Below are 21,114 nucleotides of genomic sequence, written 5' to 3'. Positions count from 1 at the left end.
GCTGTTTGTTTTTTTTTTCTCTCCCCACATTTTTGCAAACTATTTGTTGTACTGGTCTTTGCACCATGTCTCCATGACTCATCTGTCAACAAAAAAAAAAATAACTGGGAATGGGCAGGTAGTGATGGGGAAGGGGATGTGTACGCTGGAAGTTTGCTTAAGGCTTAGGGGAGTTAGTATGCAAGGGGCATAACTATTGATGTTTTATTTATATTTTGTCTTTGCTCTTAATCACTATCATTTACTGAGAGGAATACTGAAATCTCTAACTGTAATTATGGATATCTCATTCAGTCCTTTCGGGTTTTCAAATACTTTGTAGCTCATGTTTTAGACTCATATTTATTTAGGATTATTGCTTGCCTGATAAACTGACGCCTTTCTTCTTATGAAATGCCTCTTTTGATTTCTAGTAATATTTCTTGCTCTAAATTTACTTCATTTTCTATTAATTCATCATTTATTGCTGGTGTTACAGGGCAAGGTGAGGGGCACCCCAGGATGCCCCCATACCTTCCTGTTCTAAATAGATTCTGTCAGCTGCCTCACCAAGACAATCATACTCTAGACCTTCAATAGAAAGGAACTTTAATACACTTAGTGTGCAACAGAGAGAAGAGAAAGAATATAGTTAAAAGTTTGCAGTTAACACCCCAAATTACTCACTCCATCATGAGTAAATGCCCAAACAGTTTGGCCCAAAGCAGGATCACTGAGGTCTGAAAGTCTAAGGCACCTTTTGATGGGGACCCATAGGAGAGGGGCAGAAGGGGCCAGGCAACCAGGCAAGCCTGCAGGAAAAGACCAAAATCAAAACCTAAGTCAAGATAAAGGCTGCCATTGTCAGCCTCCCCACAGATCCACTCACTCAGGTCTCTGTGTCTTTCAAGTGTTTCCTTCTATATCCCTCAAGTCTCTTGTACAAATCCAAGGCCCAGAAGCAAGTGCAGCTTCTTCACGTCTCTCTGCTCCATGCACCTCCTCCAAGTCTTCTTCCAGATGTCTTACCTTCTTTTTTCTCCACTTCTCTAACTTTCCCTCCCTGCTCAACTCCACCCTTCCTTTGGTGGGGCAGGGAACCTGGAACCTCCCCTTACCTTGGGCAGTATCCTGTTACACTGGTGGGAATGTAAAAAGGTAGGCTCATTTTGGGAAATTTTTCAACAACTTCTTAAAATTGAAACTTACCTTTATCTTATGTCTAGTCATTGCCTTCCCATATATTTACTCAAGAGAAATGAAAAACTATGTCTACAAAGAGATTTTAAAAAATCACAGAAACTCTAATAACCAAAATCTAGAAACTCAATGGTCCATCAGAGTGGGTTGTATAAAGTATATACAACTGTGATTATCTGAGTATCAGTTATAATACCTCCTAGAGTTTTAAGGTCATAATAAGCAAAACATACAAAGACCCAGGGCAATGCCTAGCATATTGTAAGCATTTTATTCTTCAGCAGTTATCCACAATACTTGTTATTTATAAGGAGCTCTAAAGTTTTCCATACTGTTCAGAAAATATATTATTCGAAAGTTCTTCACGTAGAACTAAAATGTTTCTAATATATATGCATTGATCCTGAGTCTACATTCTCTAGAGCAATGGATCTCAAACTTTTTTTGTGAATCATAATCATATGGAGCAGAGATACAAGACTCCTGAGTTACATTCCTGTAATTTTTGATTCAATATATCTGGTATGAAACCTAAAGGTCTGCATTTCTGAGTTCCCAGGTAAAGCTGGTACTAGTCCAGGGATTCCACTGCTAAGTGCCACTCTAGAGAAACGCAAATCAGAGACCACTCACACTTCCAAGTTCACCATTTTTAAACATCAGCGACCATTAACATACCCCACCCCCCAAATTTCAGTATGCAAATTAGTCTTAGTTTTCTCAAACCTCATCTTTCCAGTTCTTTCATTAAAAATGTCAATATCCCTCCTACCATATAACCCCCAGACTGAGACTGTCAGCTGGGACCTAATACCCACACCTGACCAAAAGAAAACCATTTCTTTAGACTTGAACAATTTCAGTCTAAGCTGTTAGGTGTTCCAGTGTAAATGTGTCAGTTAAACATTTCCTGATTGGCTAACTTAAATTTAAAACCTTTTGTCGGTTTAACTTTGTTTTTAATTGAGGTAATACTGGCCTACAATACTGTATGTGCTTTAGAGGTATAGGTTCCCCCGTCAGGTATGTTACAACTTACCCACTCCCAAGTACCCACACCAAGTACCCTTCATCACCTTAGTCCATCGTGCCGTGCGTGCCCCCTCCCCTTTGTTCTTGTCCTTCCTCTGCCCATTTGGTAGCCTCAGGTCTACAATCATGTTTCTGGGGTCTCTTACTAGTTTGACTTTATCAGTCATTTTGTTTTGTTTCTTTATATTCCACATGCAAATGACACCATCATGTTATTTGTCTTTCTCCTTCTGACTTATTACACTTAGCACAATCCCCTCGAGTTCCAGCTATGTCACAAATAGCAAGAATATATTTTTAATAGATAATATGCCATTGTGTATACACACACACACACAGAGCACATGGTTTAACTTTTTTTTGAGTCCTGCTTCCACTGCCCAAAATTAACATTGTTGTTGAATCCATCACACAAATTTGTTGAGCAAAATCCTCTCTTCCATGAAATTAAATTTCTAAATAAAAATTGCTCCAAATAGAACACAACAGTACACTTGTTAGAAGAGGAATTTCTACAGTAATAAACCTTTGCTTCAGAATTACACCATGCATTACACCATGCACTTTCTTCAGATGTTTCAAACACTTTATGAAAACATGCTTATTTTGTTAGTAGAGAATCTAATACCAAATCTAGACCAGTGAAATAGTTGAATCTTTAGTCTCAATACCTAAGGTATCTGCAATTTTCCTCTTCCATACCCATTTAGTCTCAATACCTAAGGTATCTGCAATTTTCCTCTTCCATACCCATGCTTCTAGTGTCAAAGTAAATTCTTTATTTCTTACAAAAATATAATTCTTTTTTTGTTTAAACTTTTCATACTTTTTTTTTTTTTAATATTTATTTATTTATACAAGCACTGGGTACAGTCAGAAGCGCGGGAGGGTGAGAGAATTCACCAGAGCCAGAGCAGGGAGCAGAACAGGCAGAAGGACTGAAGTACACTGCTGAGGGGAGCAGCGGGCCGCAGGAGAGGTCTGCGCACCATGCGGGACCCTCCTCCGGTGGCAGGGGAGCAGCCGGGGATTGAACCGGCGCCGCAGAGGCTGAGGGCAGCCTTGCAACCCAGCGCTCAACCAATGTGCCACTGGGGAGGCCCACAAAAATATAATTCTTGATTGATTAAAGATTATGACTTGCCAAGCAAAGGTATATATACCTGTAGCCAGAAATGGTCATCTGGAGGATAGGAAAAAATATCTTTGCTTTTTTTTACAGGTGAAACATTGGATGGAAAATGGGAAGATCAACACAATAGAACCTTAAATTATAATCATGTTTCTGGACTCTAAAGTTTCTAGTTGTAATTTTTCAATATTTCAATAGCATAAGAGCAGGTATTTAACTTAGAGGATAATGATTAATAATAGTTCATAAAAGAGTTATCACAAAAAACACAAATAAGACACAATTAAATAGTGTGTGTTTATTTTACCTGCAGTTCTTCCAGTATAAACTGATTGTAAATGCTGATACTGAACAATATTAGGAAGAATTACTGACACGTCAGAACATCATGCCTTCCAATCCATCCTCCATGAACTTCTTATAAAGTGCCATAAATTTGGCCACAAATGCTTCCAAATGATAAATGGCTTTGCTACCAAGCTGCAGACGATGTTCATAGTAGGCTGCCATCTGAGCCACTTCTCCTTTCAGCTGTCCATCGCAATTATGTAAAAGTTCTGAGAGAAGGCCCTGAAGAAAGATAACTAGTAATTAAAAAAGGAGTAATTTTTAAAAATACTAAATGAACAAACTATGTCTCTCATTCAAAAACAAAGTAAAAATAAACATGCTCCTTTTTATTTGTGCAATCTTTAATTCTTTTATATAGATAGTCTTTATCCTAAAGCAAAAATTATATACCTTTGCTAGAATATAAAACTGCGGTAGTCATCTGTCATAGTCCATTGCAAATATTTAAATGTACAAAGTTGTACTAAAGCATATTATAATAATCTGTAGACAACCTAAAGTACCAATAGGGATCATATTTAAAGAACTGTGATGTGGTTATACAATGGAATCCCAGAAACAGAATGAGATAAATCTGTATGGTAATGAACAATATCCACATTACAATGCATGAAAACACTGCAGGACACTGTCAAGTTTTGTGAAACACACACAGGATTATTTCTATGTGACTAGAATAGGTTGTTTAAAGGCAGTTACCATCATGGTATATATTATAACATACTTATAATAATCTGAAATCTTGCTTCTTTACTTGTTTCCCCTTTCACTACACTAAAATAGCTTCTCTAAGGCAGGCGCTCCCTGTCTTCTTCAACACTCCCCAAGTGGTAGCTGGCACACAGTAGAAGTTCAATAAAGCATCTGTTGAACTAAAGAGCTGGAGCAAAAGAGGTGACACTTTTAATACTGCAAATGCCCTGTGATCACACATCCAAAGTTCAAATTTGACGATTATAAATTTCAAGATCTGAAATCAGATTACCTTCATTATTATTTCAGGTGGAATACAATGAGTTAGAAGTTCATAGAGTCTTCCACGAACTTCAAGAAGCCTATATAAAACAAAGTAATATTTTGTGATAAAAGAGGTAATTTTTCCAAATACCTATCTCCTATGCTGTTATATTTTACGAATTAAACAATCCCAATGAAGACATTTTCTTAATTTTTTTTTTTTACTTAGGATACACATATAGAAGCTGTTTCCAGTTTCAGTTCATTTTTCTAAAAGAAAATACTCAACTCCTTTAACATCACATTTATATTCAGGGTCATAAGTTACATCAAAATACCATGAAAGTACTAGACAGAAATTAAGACTTATGGGGCCTCCTTAGTGGCGCAAGGGGTTAAGCACTGCACTGTGAAGCAATCTGCAGCCTCTGCAGCACAAGTTCGATCCCCAGTCAGCCAGGGAGCAACCCACATGGAGCAGCAGACCTCTCCTACTCGCCCGCTGCTCCCCTCAGTGGTGTACTTCGGTCAATATGCCTGTTCTATTCCCCACTCTGTCTCTGATGAATTCTCTCACCACCCCCGCACCCCGCATCTCTGGCCTGTACCATAGCTCTTGTGTGCATAAATAAATAAATCTTTAAAAAAAAAAAGAAATTAAGACTTATAGTGAAGGTTGAGCTTATTACAATATAAATTTGAACATACTTCAATGTGATGTCAAGTAACATAAACTTTGTCTAGATTGTTCGCACCTAGGACATCTAGAAAAGGCTCATGAATAAACAAACATTAGTCAATTAAATAAAGAAATAAAATAAGCCTGATGTATAAAATAATGCTACTGCAACAACTGTGAAGTAAAAAAGTTGTATGGCAGGGAAACAGCTGTTTTGTCATAGAAGGGGCAGTACAAGAGGTTATAGTTAAGCATGGAACCAGGCTGTCTAAGGAATAAATGGAATAAACATGCCAACCTCTGACCCCGCAGTTCTAGGTCCTTCTCATATTTTCAGGAAAGAGAGTGGGAGGGATGTAAACATAGGACATTTTCAAACAGCAAGAGAAAAGGTGACAAATAAAATTATAAATCACATAAAGCAAGTACCTTTACTCTCTATATACTTACCTATCCTGTAAAGGGAATTACTTTCCTGAATCTTCACTGAAATAATATCACAGATGCTACATATTTCAGAACAATCTAGGAAGTGATTTTTATAAAAGGTTCTTAAAAGTAGAAGTTCAGCCCCCTTTCCTGGGGGCTGAGTATTAAAGAGTATTAAAAGGTACTTTACTTAAAAATAAAGTAAAAATAAGAACTAGTATTTCTTGAACACCTGCTATGAGCAAAACACTATCAAGTAATTTAACATAATTCTCATACCAGCTAAGGGGGCATTTATCTATAGATGACATGGTGTTAGTAGAAAACAAGTAACCCAAAACTACCAATAACTGTTACTATTGCAATAATCAAACTTTTTTGGTCATCTTTTCTTCTGATTACCTTTGTGGAGTCTGCTGACTGACAATAGCATTGGCAGTCTCTCTCAGATATACCTCCCAATCAGTTTCAGGGATTTCTTGATCTGCAGTAAAAGGATATCTAAATGACAAAAAGATAAACATGATAAATGAATGTGCTTATGCCCCAAAATGTTTCCTATGGTAACTGCCCCTTGCACTCACTGTTGCACTCTGCAGGCTTCACACATGAGTAGGGCTTTTCTGAGGTTTCTGCAGGACTTCTCTGCAAGTCTGTGTGCCAGTTGTGAAGGAAGATTCAGACCTTCCTTCTTGCACACAGTAGTTAACACATGGCAAATCTACAAATAAAATAATTAACAAAAAGGGATAATCTGTCAAACAGCATATTGAGACAATTTCATCTATTTTTGTGTACTTCCTTACCTAACCCACATGCTCCTTTAGCAGTAAGCTGAATTGTCAGGAAGAGCTTGCCCCTGCAACTGGAGGAAGACCTGGCTCAAGTTCCAAATTGTCAGCTTCCTCTGGACAACAGGAATGAGAAGACACAGGGGCCAGGTTGGCAGTAAGGACACTGCTCACAGGGCCGCCAAGTAGAGTCGCATGGACTCTGGGTGTTATTTGCATGCACTAAGATATCAGTAGTGCCCATGAGATTGGTATAATCTGGTGGTCTGTCTGCTTTACAGACTACTTTTTACTGTATTACAACCAAAGTTTTTACAAGAGAAACTTAAAGGTACTTTATTTCTTGCAACTAATACAATGTTACATATTATTTCTATTTCACATAAAAATCATCCAAAATCTGTTAACAATAGGAAAGCTGCTTTTCTGTAAATAGTGTTTTTACTGATATTAAGAATGATAAAGAAAAAATACATACAGCATGTTGTTTCAGATTAACCCTGAACTAAATGCATATACCTACATCATTTACATGCAAAATCTATTTCCTCCATATTCAAGTCTCCTTCAAAGCCAATTAAATCTGGTTGAGGTCAAAGACACTAAATAACTAAACCTTATCTAGTTTAGTAAGATTCATAATACCTGCTTGTTTAAGATAAAAGATGATTTAAAGAGAACACTTTCTATGTATTGGTATCAGCTACTTATTACTATATATGTGTATATGTGTACAAATCTGTATATATACATACATACATGTGCGTATGTATACGTGTGTGTGTGTGTGTGTGTGTGTGTATAGGTTTATATATCCACTAATGGTTGGCATTCAGGCAACAGCTATTCTTAAATTACTGATACACTTCACTACATTATTAGAGAAATAAATACACCAGGGGTATATACACAGTACTCTAAATTTTGAACTAAATTATTTCTTAAAAATTTAACTTGACTTACATCTTCGATGCTGGGAGCAGGCACACGAACTGCCAGGCACCTACTACGAATAGGTGGTATCACCTTAGATGTAGAATTACAACACAAGATCAGTCTGCAAGTGGACATATACTTTTCCATGGTTCTGCGCAAGGCATGCTGAGCATCTTTGGTGAGTTTGTCAACCTCTGTCAATAATACCACTGAGTCAAGGAAAAACAAAATGAAACTTTAATGCCTATCTCTTTCTCTTCTTCATTCAGAGTGAAATCCTAAATATTCTGGCATACTACTCTTCTCTTTGATAAAGACATACATATTATAGGTTTGGTGAGAATAATTTGTTAAAAAGTCTATAATCAAATAAACTTAAGAAAAACCTGGTTGACTAAAGTTAAAGAGATTACGTGAATGTGGAATTCATTGAAGCCTTTAATATACTTAGGTGCACTAAAAATCACCAAGACAAAATGTACTGGTCAGCTTTTCCCCAAAATATTTATCTCAGGAGCTCATTTCTGTGGAAGATATCAAATCTTAGCACTCTAAGAGACATATAAGTGTCCCTTAAAATGCACATACAACTTTATATTTGCCCAAAACTTTACTAATAACTTGATGTTGACTCTACGTTTTACTGATAGCAGAAACAGTCAACTGATAATATTTTATGTACTGCAAATTATCTTATATTGCATTCTTATAATGAATTAAACTAGAGTAAAAAAAAAAAGTAAGAGAAAATATATACGGTACTACAATGCATCTATTGATACTGTAAGTTACTATCTATTTATAAGTACTGTCTATTTATAAGAAAGTTCATATATAAGTGGCCTGTCCAGTTCAAATCTGTGTCGTTCAAGAATCAACTGTACTTTGGAAAACACAGGCGATGTAGCCAATGAGGCATAGAAATATCTGATCACTTGTATAGTAATATGCCACCTTGCTATAATCAAGAAATAGTTTTAAAGTGTTCAGGAAAAATATGTAGATAGGGACTGAATCTAACTGTTTATTTTTCATAAATTATTTTTAGAAGATGACAGTGTTGGCAGTATAGCATTTGAATCTCTCCACAAAAATGGGCAGAATATCTGAAGATTCTAAAGCCAAAGAGTCATGAGCTACATTAATATTAAAACTAAGTTACAAGCTTTAATAACCTGAAATATAAGTACCTATGTATAACAGGAAGTAGCTGGGAAATACTAGGTTTTTGGTAGCCCTCAGGATAGGAGGGCTAACAATACTGGAAAATACATGTACCAATTTAAGAATAGCACCCACAGGGCTCAACTCATCAATGAGAGAAAAGAAACCTTGATGCAATAAGGTTTAACAGAGAAATAGACTGAAAATAACAAAATGAAGCTCCCTTCCAAGAAATGCTTCAAATGAGGAGAAATTCTGGAAACAGAATTCAAATTGAACAGAATAAGAAAAATGGAGACAAGGAGATTGATCTCAAAATCTATCAAAGATAGCACCAAACTAACAGACCAACTGACATAAATCATTGCCAGGCAGAAACAGTGGTATATTTATAAAATTAACGTAACAAAGTGAGGTTTACTTCAGAAATGCACAGATATTTCATGAAAATATCCAGTAATATTAACTATGATACTAAAATAGACAAGTATATAAAATTATAAAACAACATGCAAAGATGCAAAAGCAGCATCTGAAAAAATTTAACTCACGATCATGTTAGAAATAACCAATAAAGTAAGAGTCAATGAATATTTTCTTATTATGATATACTCAGGCCAAAATCCAAAGAACTAAAGTCTTTCCATCTCCAGAGTCATGACTACTATTCAAAGATGCCTACTAGATATACTACTATTAAACACTACATTGAAGGTGCTTTCAAACAAACTAAACAAAGTATTTAAAACTATACAAATTGGTAAGAGAAAGAAAAAAAATCACTATTTACTGAAGATAGATTTACCTGAAAAACTGAAAAGAAACGATAAAATGACATCGCCTCTTGGTCTTTTGGCTAAGATCAAGTGTATAAACAATAAAATGACAATTGCGAACAATCTGAGAATTTAATAACAAGGTAGGATGTAAAATTAAGATGTAAACATCAACAGCTGGAATATAGGTAAATAGAAGTTAAAAAATAAGACTACTGTAACAGTAAAAAAAATGAATATAAATTCATTTTAAAATGCAGACTGAAGAAGAGACATAACAGGATGGAATATGCAGAGGCAACTCATAAAACCATTAAATGAGCAATGAACAAAAACAAAAAATGTAATACTGAACAAAAACAAAAGAATTTATTTTCTCCATTCAAACTGACAAAAATTAGAATTACTGCATTGTTGAGAAATGCTCGGGAGAAATGGGTACTCCCAAACACTGCTGGTTGGTCACAGTATAAATTTAATCCCTTTCAGATGAAGAATTTCAAAAGCATGTTGGTAAATCTATCATCACAAAATTTTTCTAAGAATGCATGCATACTTATGCTTATAAATAATACTAGAGTATTAAAAAAACTTTATTTAAAACTTATTTTAAAAATGGCTTTTTTTTATTGTTTGTATCTAGTTCTAAAACACAACTGTATGGCAAAAATAGTTCTCTTTCTGTCAAAATTCAATTCCATTAGCCTATAAGCTCCCGTGAGTACAGAGCTCATGCCTCTCTCATTCACTTTTATATCCAAAAACAAACAAAGCAGCATTATGCTTGGGATAGAACAGGAAGTTAATAAATATTTGCTAAATGGATGGAGTTTACATTTCCTACTAAATTTTCTCTTATACACACAGCTTACAGCTGGAACGTCTGTTAAATAAAAAGAAATCTCTTTATCACATACCTTTAAAGTCTCTTTGAGTGTTTGTTTCAAGTTGCTGTGACTGCGCCACTGTTTTCAACATCTCCTGAATCACTACCCGGTCACTATTTCCAGCATCACTTTACAAAACAAAAATAAAGGTAAATTCTTATGTAATTACTTAGAAAGTATTTTGCCCTTAGTGTCACTCTGTATTTATGAAAAAAGGTTCAAGATATTAAATCGTTAAATTTTTAGTCAAAATTAATAGTTAATAACACAAAACTTTAAAAGCAAAGTATTTTAGGATGATTACAATACTAACAATATGTCAATTCGCAATTACAATTTGGTTCACATCATTAAAAATACCAAACATGTTATATTAGGTTTATTGTATTTAAAGAGCAATAAATAATCATTAACAGTATTAAATACTTTGACACTATGGACTACAGTTAATAACTAGTAGAAGCTAATTTCTTAATTATATGTAATTTCTGAAAATATAAAAATAACTCTTTGAAACAGAATTTTAATCTCTCCCTCTTCTCAGTCTCCCCAACAGTAAAGGTCTGAGAAAGAACAAGCCTAGACAAGTCTGCTCTCTGCACAGAGCTGATTCAGGGTCTGAGCAAAAGGATGGGATAAGCAAGTGGAGTTTGAGATAAAGTCAGAACTCAAAGATGTTGACTTGCTAGAGGCATTACCTATCACTCATCCCCATATTATCACTGTCCCACCTAATTCATGCACCTCACACACAAACATAAAATCATCTGGATAGTTTACAGTGAGTGTCAATTTCAAACACCTGAAAAACAATCAGCTAAATTTACTGCTATTCTTGCTACATTAGTCTATTAGTCTCACAATGAGGAAAAGGCAAACCAATCAGTTTTAAATTATTTTTCCAAAGAGCCATTAAGTCTTTCTCTATTCATTATTGTTAGTCAATATTCCTGGAGAGTTTCTTTTGAGATCATTTCCTAGTCAAGAGTACAAAACATTCTCCTTTTGTTTGCAGAATTAACATTCTTTCTACTTTTATAATACCCTTTCTCAGAAATCTTATTCCTCTTGATTTTTTTTTTTTTTTACATACTATGGAAAATGATAATACCTGTCTGTTAGGGTTGTTTGAGGATTAAATATAATAATTTACCAGGAGAAGCTTTCACACACTGTCTGCTACTGAATACACATTAGCTTTCAACTATTCCTCTGCTTTGCCCAGTTTTAAAAAGGATATTCGTTCTTATTAGTATGCCATTGCCCTTAAAGTTGCCTTTGCATGAAGATGTCCTTGATTCTGTTCTCCTTCCAAGAAAATATCAGGCCCCTAGATCACTGAAGACTTCCCCAATGTTGCTCCCAAAATAGTCAATTCCACACAATCTACCCAGACAGTTTTTAATTGCTGTGCATTGTGTTTTCAATGTACCTTCCAACAATATCTTATAATCTCATGACAAGTAATAAAGACAATGGTTGGACTATTATTAATACCTTCTAATCAAGAAACAAATAGAGCTTGGGACAAAGATCTGGCAACCCAATTTCACATTTTGAAATATTCAATATAGACATAACAAACTTTATACATGCTTTGTTCATCAGTTCTGAATGACATAAAGCGATTTAACAAAAATGTACTGACTTTGTATAAGAAAGACACTAAGCTGTGTGACAGAAAATTTACTAAAATTATTTGACTCAGAGGACTCAAAGAGAAGGGGAAATGGGAAGGTTCTAGGCGCCCTATTTCAGAGGGCAGCTTCACTATTGCTTTACACACAGTGTTTCCACATATAATCTTATTTCATAAAAGTTCTTTTTCAAAAAAATCAGAACATCACTATTCTAAAAATGCTTATTTCTATATAGTAGCAACTTACCTGGGATTAACTTCAAGGTGGTAATTGCTTGCAATAGTGCTAATTTCAATTTTCTTTTTAGATGGAGTCTATGGAAAAGAAAATACATTTATTGGTTATTTCTTCTCTTTTCTGTATTTCATTTTTTAATTTATATAAATCTGTGCTTACCAAAAATAAACTTTAGATAACCACCATGTTTTTATTCCATTAACTCTATTATTAACGTGCAGAAACATGTATTTATATAAATTAATCATCAAACTTGATGTTTTTATTGTGATTATTTTTCCTTTATCTCCAGAAATACTCAATGATCAATATTCAATGATTCCGTTATCAATAGATCACCATTGTAAACACCATTCATAGATCACTAACACAGCCTTTCCCTGATAACTCATAAATATAAACAAAAACATTTAAAGACTGTCAAGTATTCTTGTAAGAAACAGAAATAAAAACAATCACATATTTCTGTTTTATATTTCCTACTTAATACTCTAGCTAGGCAATCCCTCTAGGACAACCAGTCAAGGATGACAGAGTTATGTATCGGTCTACAGTACAGACATCCCAAAGCTAATCAGACTGTGGGCATTGTTTCTTATTTTTTACTGTCTCAAGCAATTCCACAAATAATATGCACGTACATGAAATCACAGACTGTTTTCATTTCTAAGTAATAAATTCCCCAAAATCAAGGATTTTCTGGATGGAAAGGGATAAATTTTCTAAATGTTATATGTGCATATATTTATATACACATATACATGAAAATAAGCTGCTTTCCAAAAATAATCTTAACTCATTTTTGTTTTACAGGAAATGAATACTCCTCCCCAACATTCTCCATCTGCCATAGGTTTTAACATGCCTTCAATTTTTAACAACTTGATAAGATTCACATGCTTCAACTATCACAAAGACCAAACATTAACATACATTTATTGGTAAGTTATACTTCTTTCCTGTAATCATTTTTAATTTTTTATGAGGTTATTTGTATTTCCATTGTCATTTTGCAAAATCTTTTATCTAAATGCTTTCCTTTCAGATATTTGAAAATCTTTCCTTTTCTATTGATTTTATGTTATCTTCTATCGTACAAACTTTAAAAATTAGTACATATCCAACTATATATATATATTGTAAAGATTTATTTATTTACTTATACAAGCACTGGGTACAGTCAGAAGCAGGGGAGGGTGAGAGAATTCACCAGAGCCAGAGCGGGGAACAGAACAGGCAGACTGACGAAGAAATACACTGCTGAGGGGAGCAGCTTACACGGCAGCTGCACGCCATGTGGGACCCTCGCTGGCAGCCAGGGATCCAACCGGCGCTGCAGAGGCTGCGGGTAGCTTCGGAGCCCAGCGCTCAACCGTTGCAACACCAGGGGAGGCCCTCCAACTATATTTTTTTCCTATCATTTTCAACACTTTCTATTAAAAGGTATTCTTTACATATAAGCTGTTGCTGTTGGCGGGGGTACGGAGAAAAAGGAACGCTCACTGTAGCTGGGAATGCACTGTTCCATCCCTATGATAAACAGTATGGAGGGTCCTCAAAATATTAAACACAGATCTACCATATGATCCAGCAATTCCACTCCTAGGTATCTCTCCAAACAATGGGAAAAACACTAATTTGAAGGAATATATACACCCCCCCCCCATGTTCACTGCAGCACTATTTACAATAGCTATGTTAGGTAAACAAACTAAATGTTGATGAGTGGATTAAGATGTGATATATTTACACAATGGAATACTACTCAGTTACCATAAAAAGATGGAATCTTGCCATTTTCCACAATATGGATGGAACTGGAGGGGATTATGCTAAGGAAGTCAGAAAGAGAAAGACAAACAGTGGATGATCTCACTGGTGAGATACAAAAAACCAAGTCAAAGGAACAGACAAAACTGAAACAAAACAAACCACATGTGACCTACAGAATTCAGGCTATCAGAGTGGGAATGCAGGATTGGGAAACAATGGGCAGAGGCGGACCAATGAACTGTGGTGGAGGAATGAGTGTTTAGGTGGGGGGTGTGGTATAATACACATCTGAATAGGTATCAACCTATACCTCTAAATCATAATTGTAAACATCAACTCAATAAAAAATATAATTTACAAACATATGCATTAATTTTAAAATATTTTAAGATTATAAAAGTGTGTAACATCAAAACTGAAAATCTTTCTGCAATTTTATACTTATCCTGATAAACAGGCGGCAATCTGGTAGCAACAACAACAAAAATTCCAATAGGATATACCACCAGCACCTCAAACTCAATGTTTCCAACATAAACTAATCAATGTTATCCTAAAATCCATTTATCCTCCTAAAGATTCTATTGCATTATCTACCACCAGTCATTTAGCATACATTTTTCCCAGTGCCTAATAGATACAGTGCCTATACCAAAGGCTAGGAAACACATGAAAATGAATATGGCATGTTCCCTACATAACCTAAAAATACTATCTTGTCAGCCAAAGATGTATAAACTATAATCAAAGTAAAAGTAGAGTAAATAAGTATAAATTATGGGTTGAAGAAGGAAAATTTAACCTAAGGAAATCAAGAGAAATATTTCAGTTAGATCTTAAGCAATGTCTATAAGGACAAAGCATGCAAATGTGCTGTACAGGAGGAGGCTGGGAGACTTAGCCAGGTCAACATCACAGGAACTCTCCGAACATCCCAGAGCCTCACATGCCCTTTCACAATCAGTCACCTGACAATCTTTACCAAGTCACCTGGGTCCACATTTAACACTGCTCTCAAAATTATTCCTTTTTTTCCATACCCACTACAGCTCTACAGAACAATGAACTTTAGAAACTTGAGTTCTACTACCACCTGAGACACTGACTTACTAAGTAATCTGAAGGGAATCCCATCACCTACATTTTACCCCAAATTTCCATTCGCTTATATTTCGTCTCGAACAAAACCTAGGTCTGATAGTAACAGGTCAATAGATAAATTATGTTTAAATCCTATATAATAAAATTATCTGTGAGATTCTATTTATATTACACATTGAGCAGTAATGACAAGGGCAGGGGGCATATATCGTGAGGATTAAAAATCCCTGCAGGGCCTCCAAGTGAAATGCTTACCGTGATGGTCTGATGTTCAATTCTCAACTTTTCCACTCCAACACCATAAAGTTCACGTAGAATACACATAATTCTTGTCTTTTTCCCAGCACCTGATGGTCCATATACTAACAGATGAGGAAAGTCACCACATTGTACCTGTGGGGAGGAAAAGCATTTCCCCAGTCAAATAACTGCTTTTTAAGTATTGAATATTTTGTATTTCTACCTATGAAATGTCAAACATACGTCTGTGTTATATATACACATATGTACATACGTATATATTTTAATTTACTTTGAAATGTTGGTTATCCCCCTGGCATTAACTGTATATAATTTATATACTTTCTATACTACAGGTAAGATATACTATGTGCTAGAAAATAACTCCCAAACCAGGCTGACTTTCAGAATCCCCAGAAAACATTTTAAAATAAAACTGATTATGGGACTCCCCCCCTACCCCCCATATAGAAGATTATGATTCACTAACTGAGCCTGGTGCCTGTCTTACTTAGTTTGGGCTTCTACAAATGGTGCTTTTGAAAAGAAGAACTGAGTGCACTGGTTTAAAGTGAAGTAAAGGAATACAACAAACTCAATTTCGCCAACACTTTGTCAATGCACGCCAGTTTGGGAAAGTTGATGGAGGAAAGGAAGGGTATTAATTCCCAGGCATTTCAAGCTGGTTTACAGGAATCAGAAAAGGGAGCATCAGGAAGTACAGGTGTAGGGAGTTAGAAGCCAATCTATGTACATTTACAAGACAAGAGCAAGTAAGAGAATGGAGGCAGGCAGTGCTACACTACAAGGCTACGGTTTTAAAAACTATCCAGATGAATTTTACCAACAGTCAAGTTTGGAAACCAGTGCCAGGAGGATATAGAGATGAATAGAAAAAGACCTTAGCCTCAGGTGCATAAAGTACTACACAAGTTTTGTAAAACAACTATTACAGAAAACAAAATGAATTAAGTATTTTAACAGAAGTACTTATTACAATAACATTTTAATAGTCTGCAAACTCATCTATCTCTGGTACTGAAAAAAACAAAAGGACTTATACAGTACATGGAAAGTATTAGGTGCTCCACAAATACTTCCATCTAAGCAAAAATAAAGACTATGCTTTAAATTTTATGGTTGTATTAAGTTGTCTACTCAACAGTAAACACAGGTATTTTTTAAAAGCAAATCTGTTAAGATATAAGACTAGCATGTTAAATTTCTGTCCAAAATGTTCCAAAATCTGTACCAAAAAAGTCATAGAATATAACAAAACGTATACTCTAAGAAAATCAATGTCAGCAAACAATGCCAGAAAACAAAATCTCTATAAATGAAGTACACATCTGAAATAGGTTTAAATTATCACAGATGAATATCAATAGAAGAGAGCTAAAAAAAATCTTCACTCTCACACTATTACCTTTTCTAGTAACTTTCATATATAAGGATGGCGTTCCTTATTTTTTACTTCTTATTTTCAAAAGTACTTAAGCAGTAGTACTGTTGGGGGAAAAGGATGTCATAAAGGAACACAAGTTTTAATGGGTCCATCCCCAACCCCAGACCAAAGACACCAGGGTTGCCCTGTAACAATACCTGTGTTTTTGAAGAGATAATTACAAAAGAACGAGAGTACTTAGCAAAAACAGCTTCCTCAATATGTGGTCCTTTCTGACCCCCACAGGTATGGATAAATGGCTTTCAGCACTTCATTTTTCTCAAGACCCATCTTCCCTCTCCATTCCTTACCTGATCCAGCTTACTTTTCACAAAACATCGCCATCAAACATTTTTTATTAATACAACATAAAAATAAGCATCGGATGGAAGGGGAAAAAATCGTTAATTAAACTCAATATCCTGATACTTTAGAATTAGACATGACCTTAGGGTTAATCTATCCAACACCTGCCTTTTCGTAAATAACGACAATGACACCAAAGACGTTTAAACAGGCTTAATATAAAGTCAAATGTCACTTTTCTGCACAAAATCCTCCAGTGGCTTCCCACCTACCCCTGTAAGCATTTTACTGAAACTTCACTCCCCCTCCCACCACCATTTTCCATCACTCTTCCGCTGTCGCACCATTATCCAGCAGCACCGGCCTCCCTGAGTTTTTTTTAATTACTTTATTTTATTTATTTTATTTCATATAATTCTTACATCATTTTCATTTTTGCATAATATATGCATTTTCATTTTGGTTATAGTCCCCAAACAATTCCCACCTCCCTTATTCTGACCCTAATCCTTCTCCTCCTCCCGGCCCCACTGTAGTGAGTCTCTGGTTTATAGTTGCTTGTTGATTTTGATTTTTACTTTATCGCAATTAGTCTTTTTCCTGGTCCCTTATTTAGGTTTTCTAAATTCCTGCTATGAGTGAGACCATCCGGTATTTTTCTTTTTCTTTCTGGCTTATTCCCTGAGTTTCTTAAAACACTATGTGTACATTCTGGTCTCAGGGATTGTAACCTGTTGATCCCCTCGACTTACAACACTCGTTCCCTAGATTTCCGCATTGAGGGTTTAATCACTCCCTTTAAGTGAGAAGACCTGGCTCTCATGTGACATTTCTCAAGTGAGACTTTGACATCACTGACACCCCCTCTCCCCCCACCCCATCGCCCCTTTCCTGCTGGGCTCTTCTCTGCAGCAGAAAAGCGGGCAGGCAAGGCAGCAGCTCAGGGGCAGAAAACCCCGCGCTGGGGGCCTCCCCTCTCCCCGCGGCCTCCGCCACTCACCAAGTTGCGCAGCTGGGCCCCTGCTCCTTGTGATAGTCCAGCCGCCCTAAGGAGCAGGGCCGGTATTTGTCCACCCAGAGGCTCATGTCCGTCCGCTCGAGTCCCCGCGGCCCGTCTCTTCAAAGGCCCGCGCGCGCCTTGTACCCCGGCGCCGGGACAAGTTTTCCCGCGAGCTCCAAATCTCGTGACGTCACTACCGGCCGCCGGCGCGTAAACACTACGGAAGCCTACTGCAGACAGAATAGCTGCGATGTCGCGGCACCGCGATTTTCCAAGGTTCGCTGCTTTGTTTAATCGTTCTCGCTCCCTGTGATAGTGCAGGGATTATTAAGCAAATTGGACATTAGACTCTGATACTCTGGGAGTCAAGAGTGAGCACCTCGGAGAAGCCATTCTCGATTCATTTTTACTCATTCATTTATTCAATCACTCATTCATTGTACAGAAACCTATAAAGTCATCTACTGGGTCGAAATCTGTTCCTGGCACTAGATTATATCCAGATTTGGACTTTTCTCACTTGGCAGGCACCCAGTAAAGCTTTATTTAACAAATTGCTAAAACTCAACTCTAATCTAATTTTTCTTCATTCCTCAAGGTTCTTACTGAATTAGAAACAAAAGAATCAAACGGTCATGAAACACTGTAGAAATGTGGCGTGTTTGAGAGAGGAAGTGAGGTGAACTTGCTTTTCTAAGAATATTTGAATGTTCTCTGGTTAAAATAGAAGGAAAAAATATGAAACCCTTGGGAAAGTAATCTGCATATCAAATCTATATAAAACTTTCATTGTGCCCCTCAAGCTACACTTCTTACATGCATTTTCTACTGTACATAGTATCAATTACTTATTTAATTTTTAAAAGATTTATTTATTTATGCATTCAAGAGCTGGGTACAGGCCAGAGATGCGGGGGGTGAGAGGATTCACCAGAGACAGAGTGGGGAACAGAATGACTGGAATACACTGCTGAGGGGAGTAGCAGGTGAGTCAGGAGAGGTGTGCTGTGCCATGTGGGTTTCTCCGTGGCCAGCGATAGAACTCGGGCTGTGGTGGCTGCCGCTAGCTTCATAGGTTGCTCTCAACCCCTGGGCCACCAGGGAGGCCCTATTTAATATATATTTTAATCGTACGTATTGCTCAGAATCCTAAATGCTACTATTCGAATGCAAAGTCTTATAGAACAGGGATTGATTTCCAAATATGTTTTATAACCTTCTATCAACATGCACAACTTCTGGTGCCTTTGCCAAAAAAGAATGCCCAATTCTTCAAAGTATTTCCCATTTTGGCAAAACTCCTTCTTTTGCCATGATCTTTAGCAATTCCTCAACTTTCCAATTTTTGAGTTGTCTCTACAAAGTGGAATAACAGTGTCAATGAATGTTGGTGGCAAATGGGATGCAGACATGACGGTCTAGGATTGGTGGCAGTCTTTACTGTAGCTTTAGATCAGTTCATTGCAACATTGCTTTCAAATATATAGTTTGATTTTTTCTCTTAGAATTTGATAATTATTATATACATTTTTACTAACTAGACAGTTGTAGCAACATTATTATACTTTTTCTAAAGTTACAGCAGTCTAATAGCCCATAAATTATTTGATGCTTTTTCTGGCTTCATTGTATCTTCTGCAGCTGTTTTAAACTGTGTCACAATTTTACCATCAACCTGTATTCTGAGATGCCACAAACTTTGAATATTATGGAACAACAACTGATATATCCTTATCTTTGACTGTTCATTCACTTAGCCTGTCAGTTGGGCAGGAAAAAGCCATTCATTCACTTACTGATGATTGAACACCTGATGCTGGCAATGTGCTAGATATTGGAGACAGAGATCAGAGTAAGCTTCATATACTCATAACTGAAACAAACAAATCAAACTTTTACTGATTTTTTTAAATATTTTTCGGGATATAAGTCTGTTCTTGACACATTGAAAACAAAATACCAGTAGTATTAGAGAAAATGAACACAGAGATATATAATCATATGTCAGAATCATCAGGAAAGTATAAGACTGGGTATCTGCCTGTTAAATCTGTTGTCTCACCACTGTGATACTCTGCTAGTAGGTGAATTATATCAATCTAAGTATTGCTGATGGCAAATGTGAAATGAGTAACCACCTCTAAATTACATCTCCTCTTTGTTTTCTACAATACTAGAGTAGAAATCATTTTATTTCTTCTGATTATAGGGTACTGATGTTCATTCCAAATGTGAAAAATTGATAGATGGACAGATAGACCTGTATACATTTACCTATCTATAGTTTAGTCTACAAAATCTCTAATGAAGTCAAGTGAGCTTGAGTCCTATATTTATTTATATGTGTGATAAAGCAAGCTGTGATTTCAGTTATTCAGTCTGTCACTTGGACAGGAGAAAGCCATTTATTCACTCACCAATGACTGAACACATGATGCTTGTCAATGTGCTAGGTATTGGAAACAGAGATCAGAGTAAGCTTCATTTACTCATAGCTAAACAAACAAAAGTAACTAGATAATTTTAGCTACATTATTATGATTTTTCTAAAGTTACAGCAGTGTTATTCCATCAATTATTTGATGAACTTTTTCTCGCCATCCTGTATCTTCTGCAGCTGTTTTAAACAACTGTCTCTTCTGATTTTACTATCATCCTGTGTCCTGAGATGCCACAAACTCAACAGATTGGATTTCGAGTAACAAGTCACTAAATCAATAATTTAAGATCTTTTTAACAATCTTTCTGTCTGAGAGTCTACGCATCTGCTTAAATGGTTGATACTAACTTTATTCATTTTTGATAGAATTTGAAAAATTATTAAAAAATCTATTTCCAGATGGTTTAATATTCCTTCAGTCTTGCATATCATTCTCTGTGACATATTTTGAGCTATATGTGCCATATTCCTTTCAGAGTCAAAATCAGGTGCTTTTAAATGCATTTAAATGCATATGCTTTAATTATTTATTGTTCAAAGGTGATGTTTTCACAATTCTTCATGAACATCTTGTTGTTACCATTTATAACTTATGCCTATTATGTATGTAACATTAGGCT

At 35.9% G+C, this 21,114-nt stretch overlaps 1 protein-coding gene across 1 annotated transcript; it reads right to left on the bottom strand.

Moving 5' to 3' along the window:
- Positions 1-3,603: 3,603 nt before the first annotated feature.
- On the bottom strand, positions 3,604-18,238 carry RFC3 (replication factor C subunit 3). The gene is given in 10 exon segments (XM_037527154.2): positions 3,604-3,913; positions 4,680-4,749; positions 6,162-6,260; positions 6,344-6,480; positions 7,514-7,695; positions 10,344-10,441; positions 12,200-12,267; positions 15,320-15,457; positions 18,055-18,074; positions 18,077-18,238. Coding segments are annotated over 10 exon segments (1,068 nt in total). The 5' UTR covers positions 18,141-18,238; the 3' UTR covers positions 3,604-3,721.
- Between the last annotated feature and the right edge of the window lie 2,876 nt (positions 18,239-21,114).

The sequence above is a fragment of the Talpa occidentalis genome, unplaced genomic scaffold (assembly GCF_014898055.3).
Source record: "Talpa occidentalis isolate TD23 unplaced genomic scaffold, MPIMG_talOcc4v2.1 talOcc4.5, whole genome shotgun sequence".
Lineage (NCBI taxonomy): Eukaryota > Metazoa > Chordata > Mammalia > Eulipotyphla > Talpidae > Talpa > Talpa occidentalis.
The sequence above is the reverse complement of the archived record's forward strand: the minus strand, read 5'-3'. Positions and strand labels throughout refer to the sequence as shown.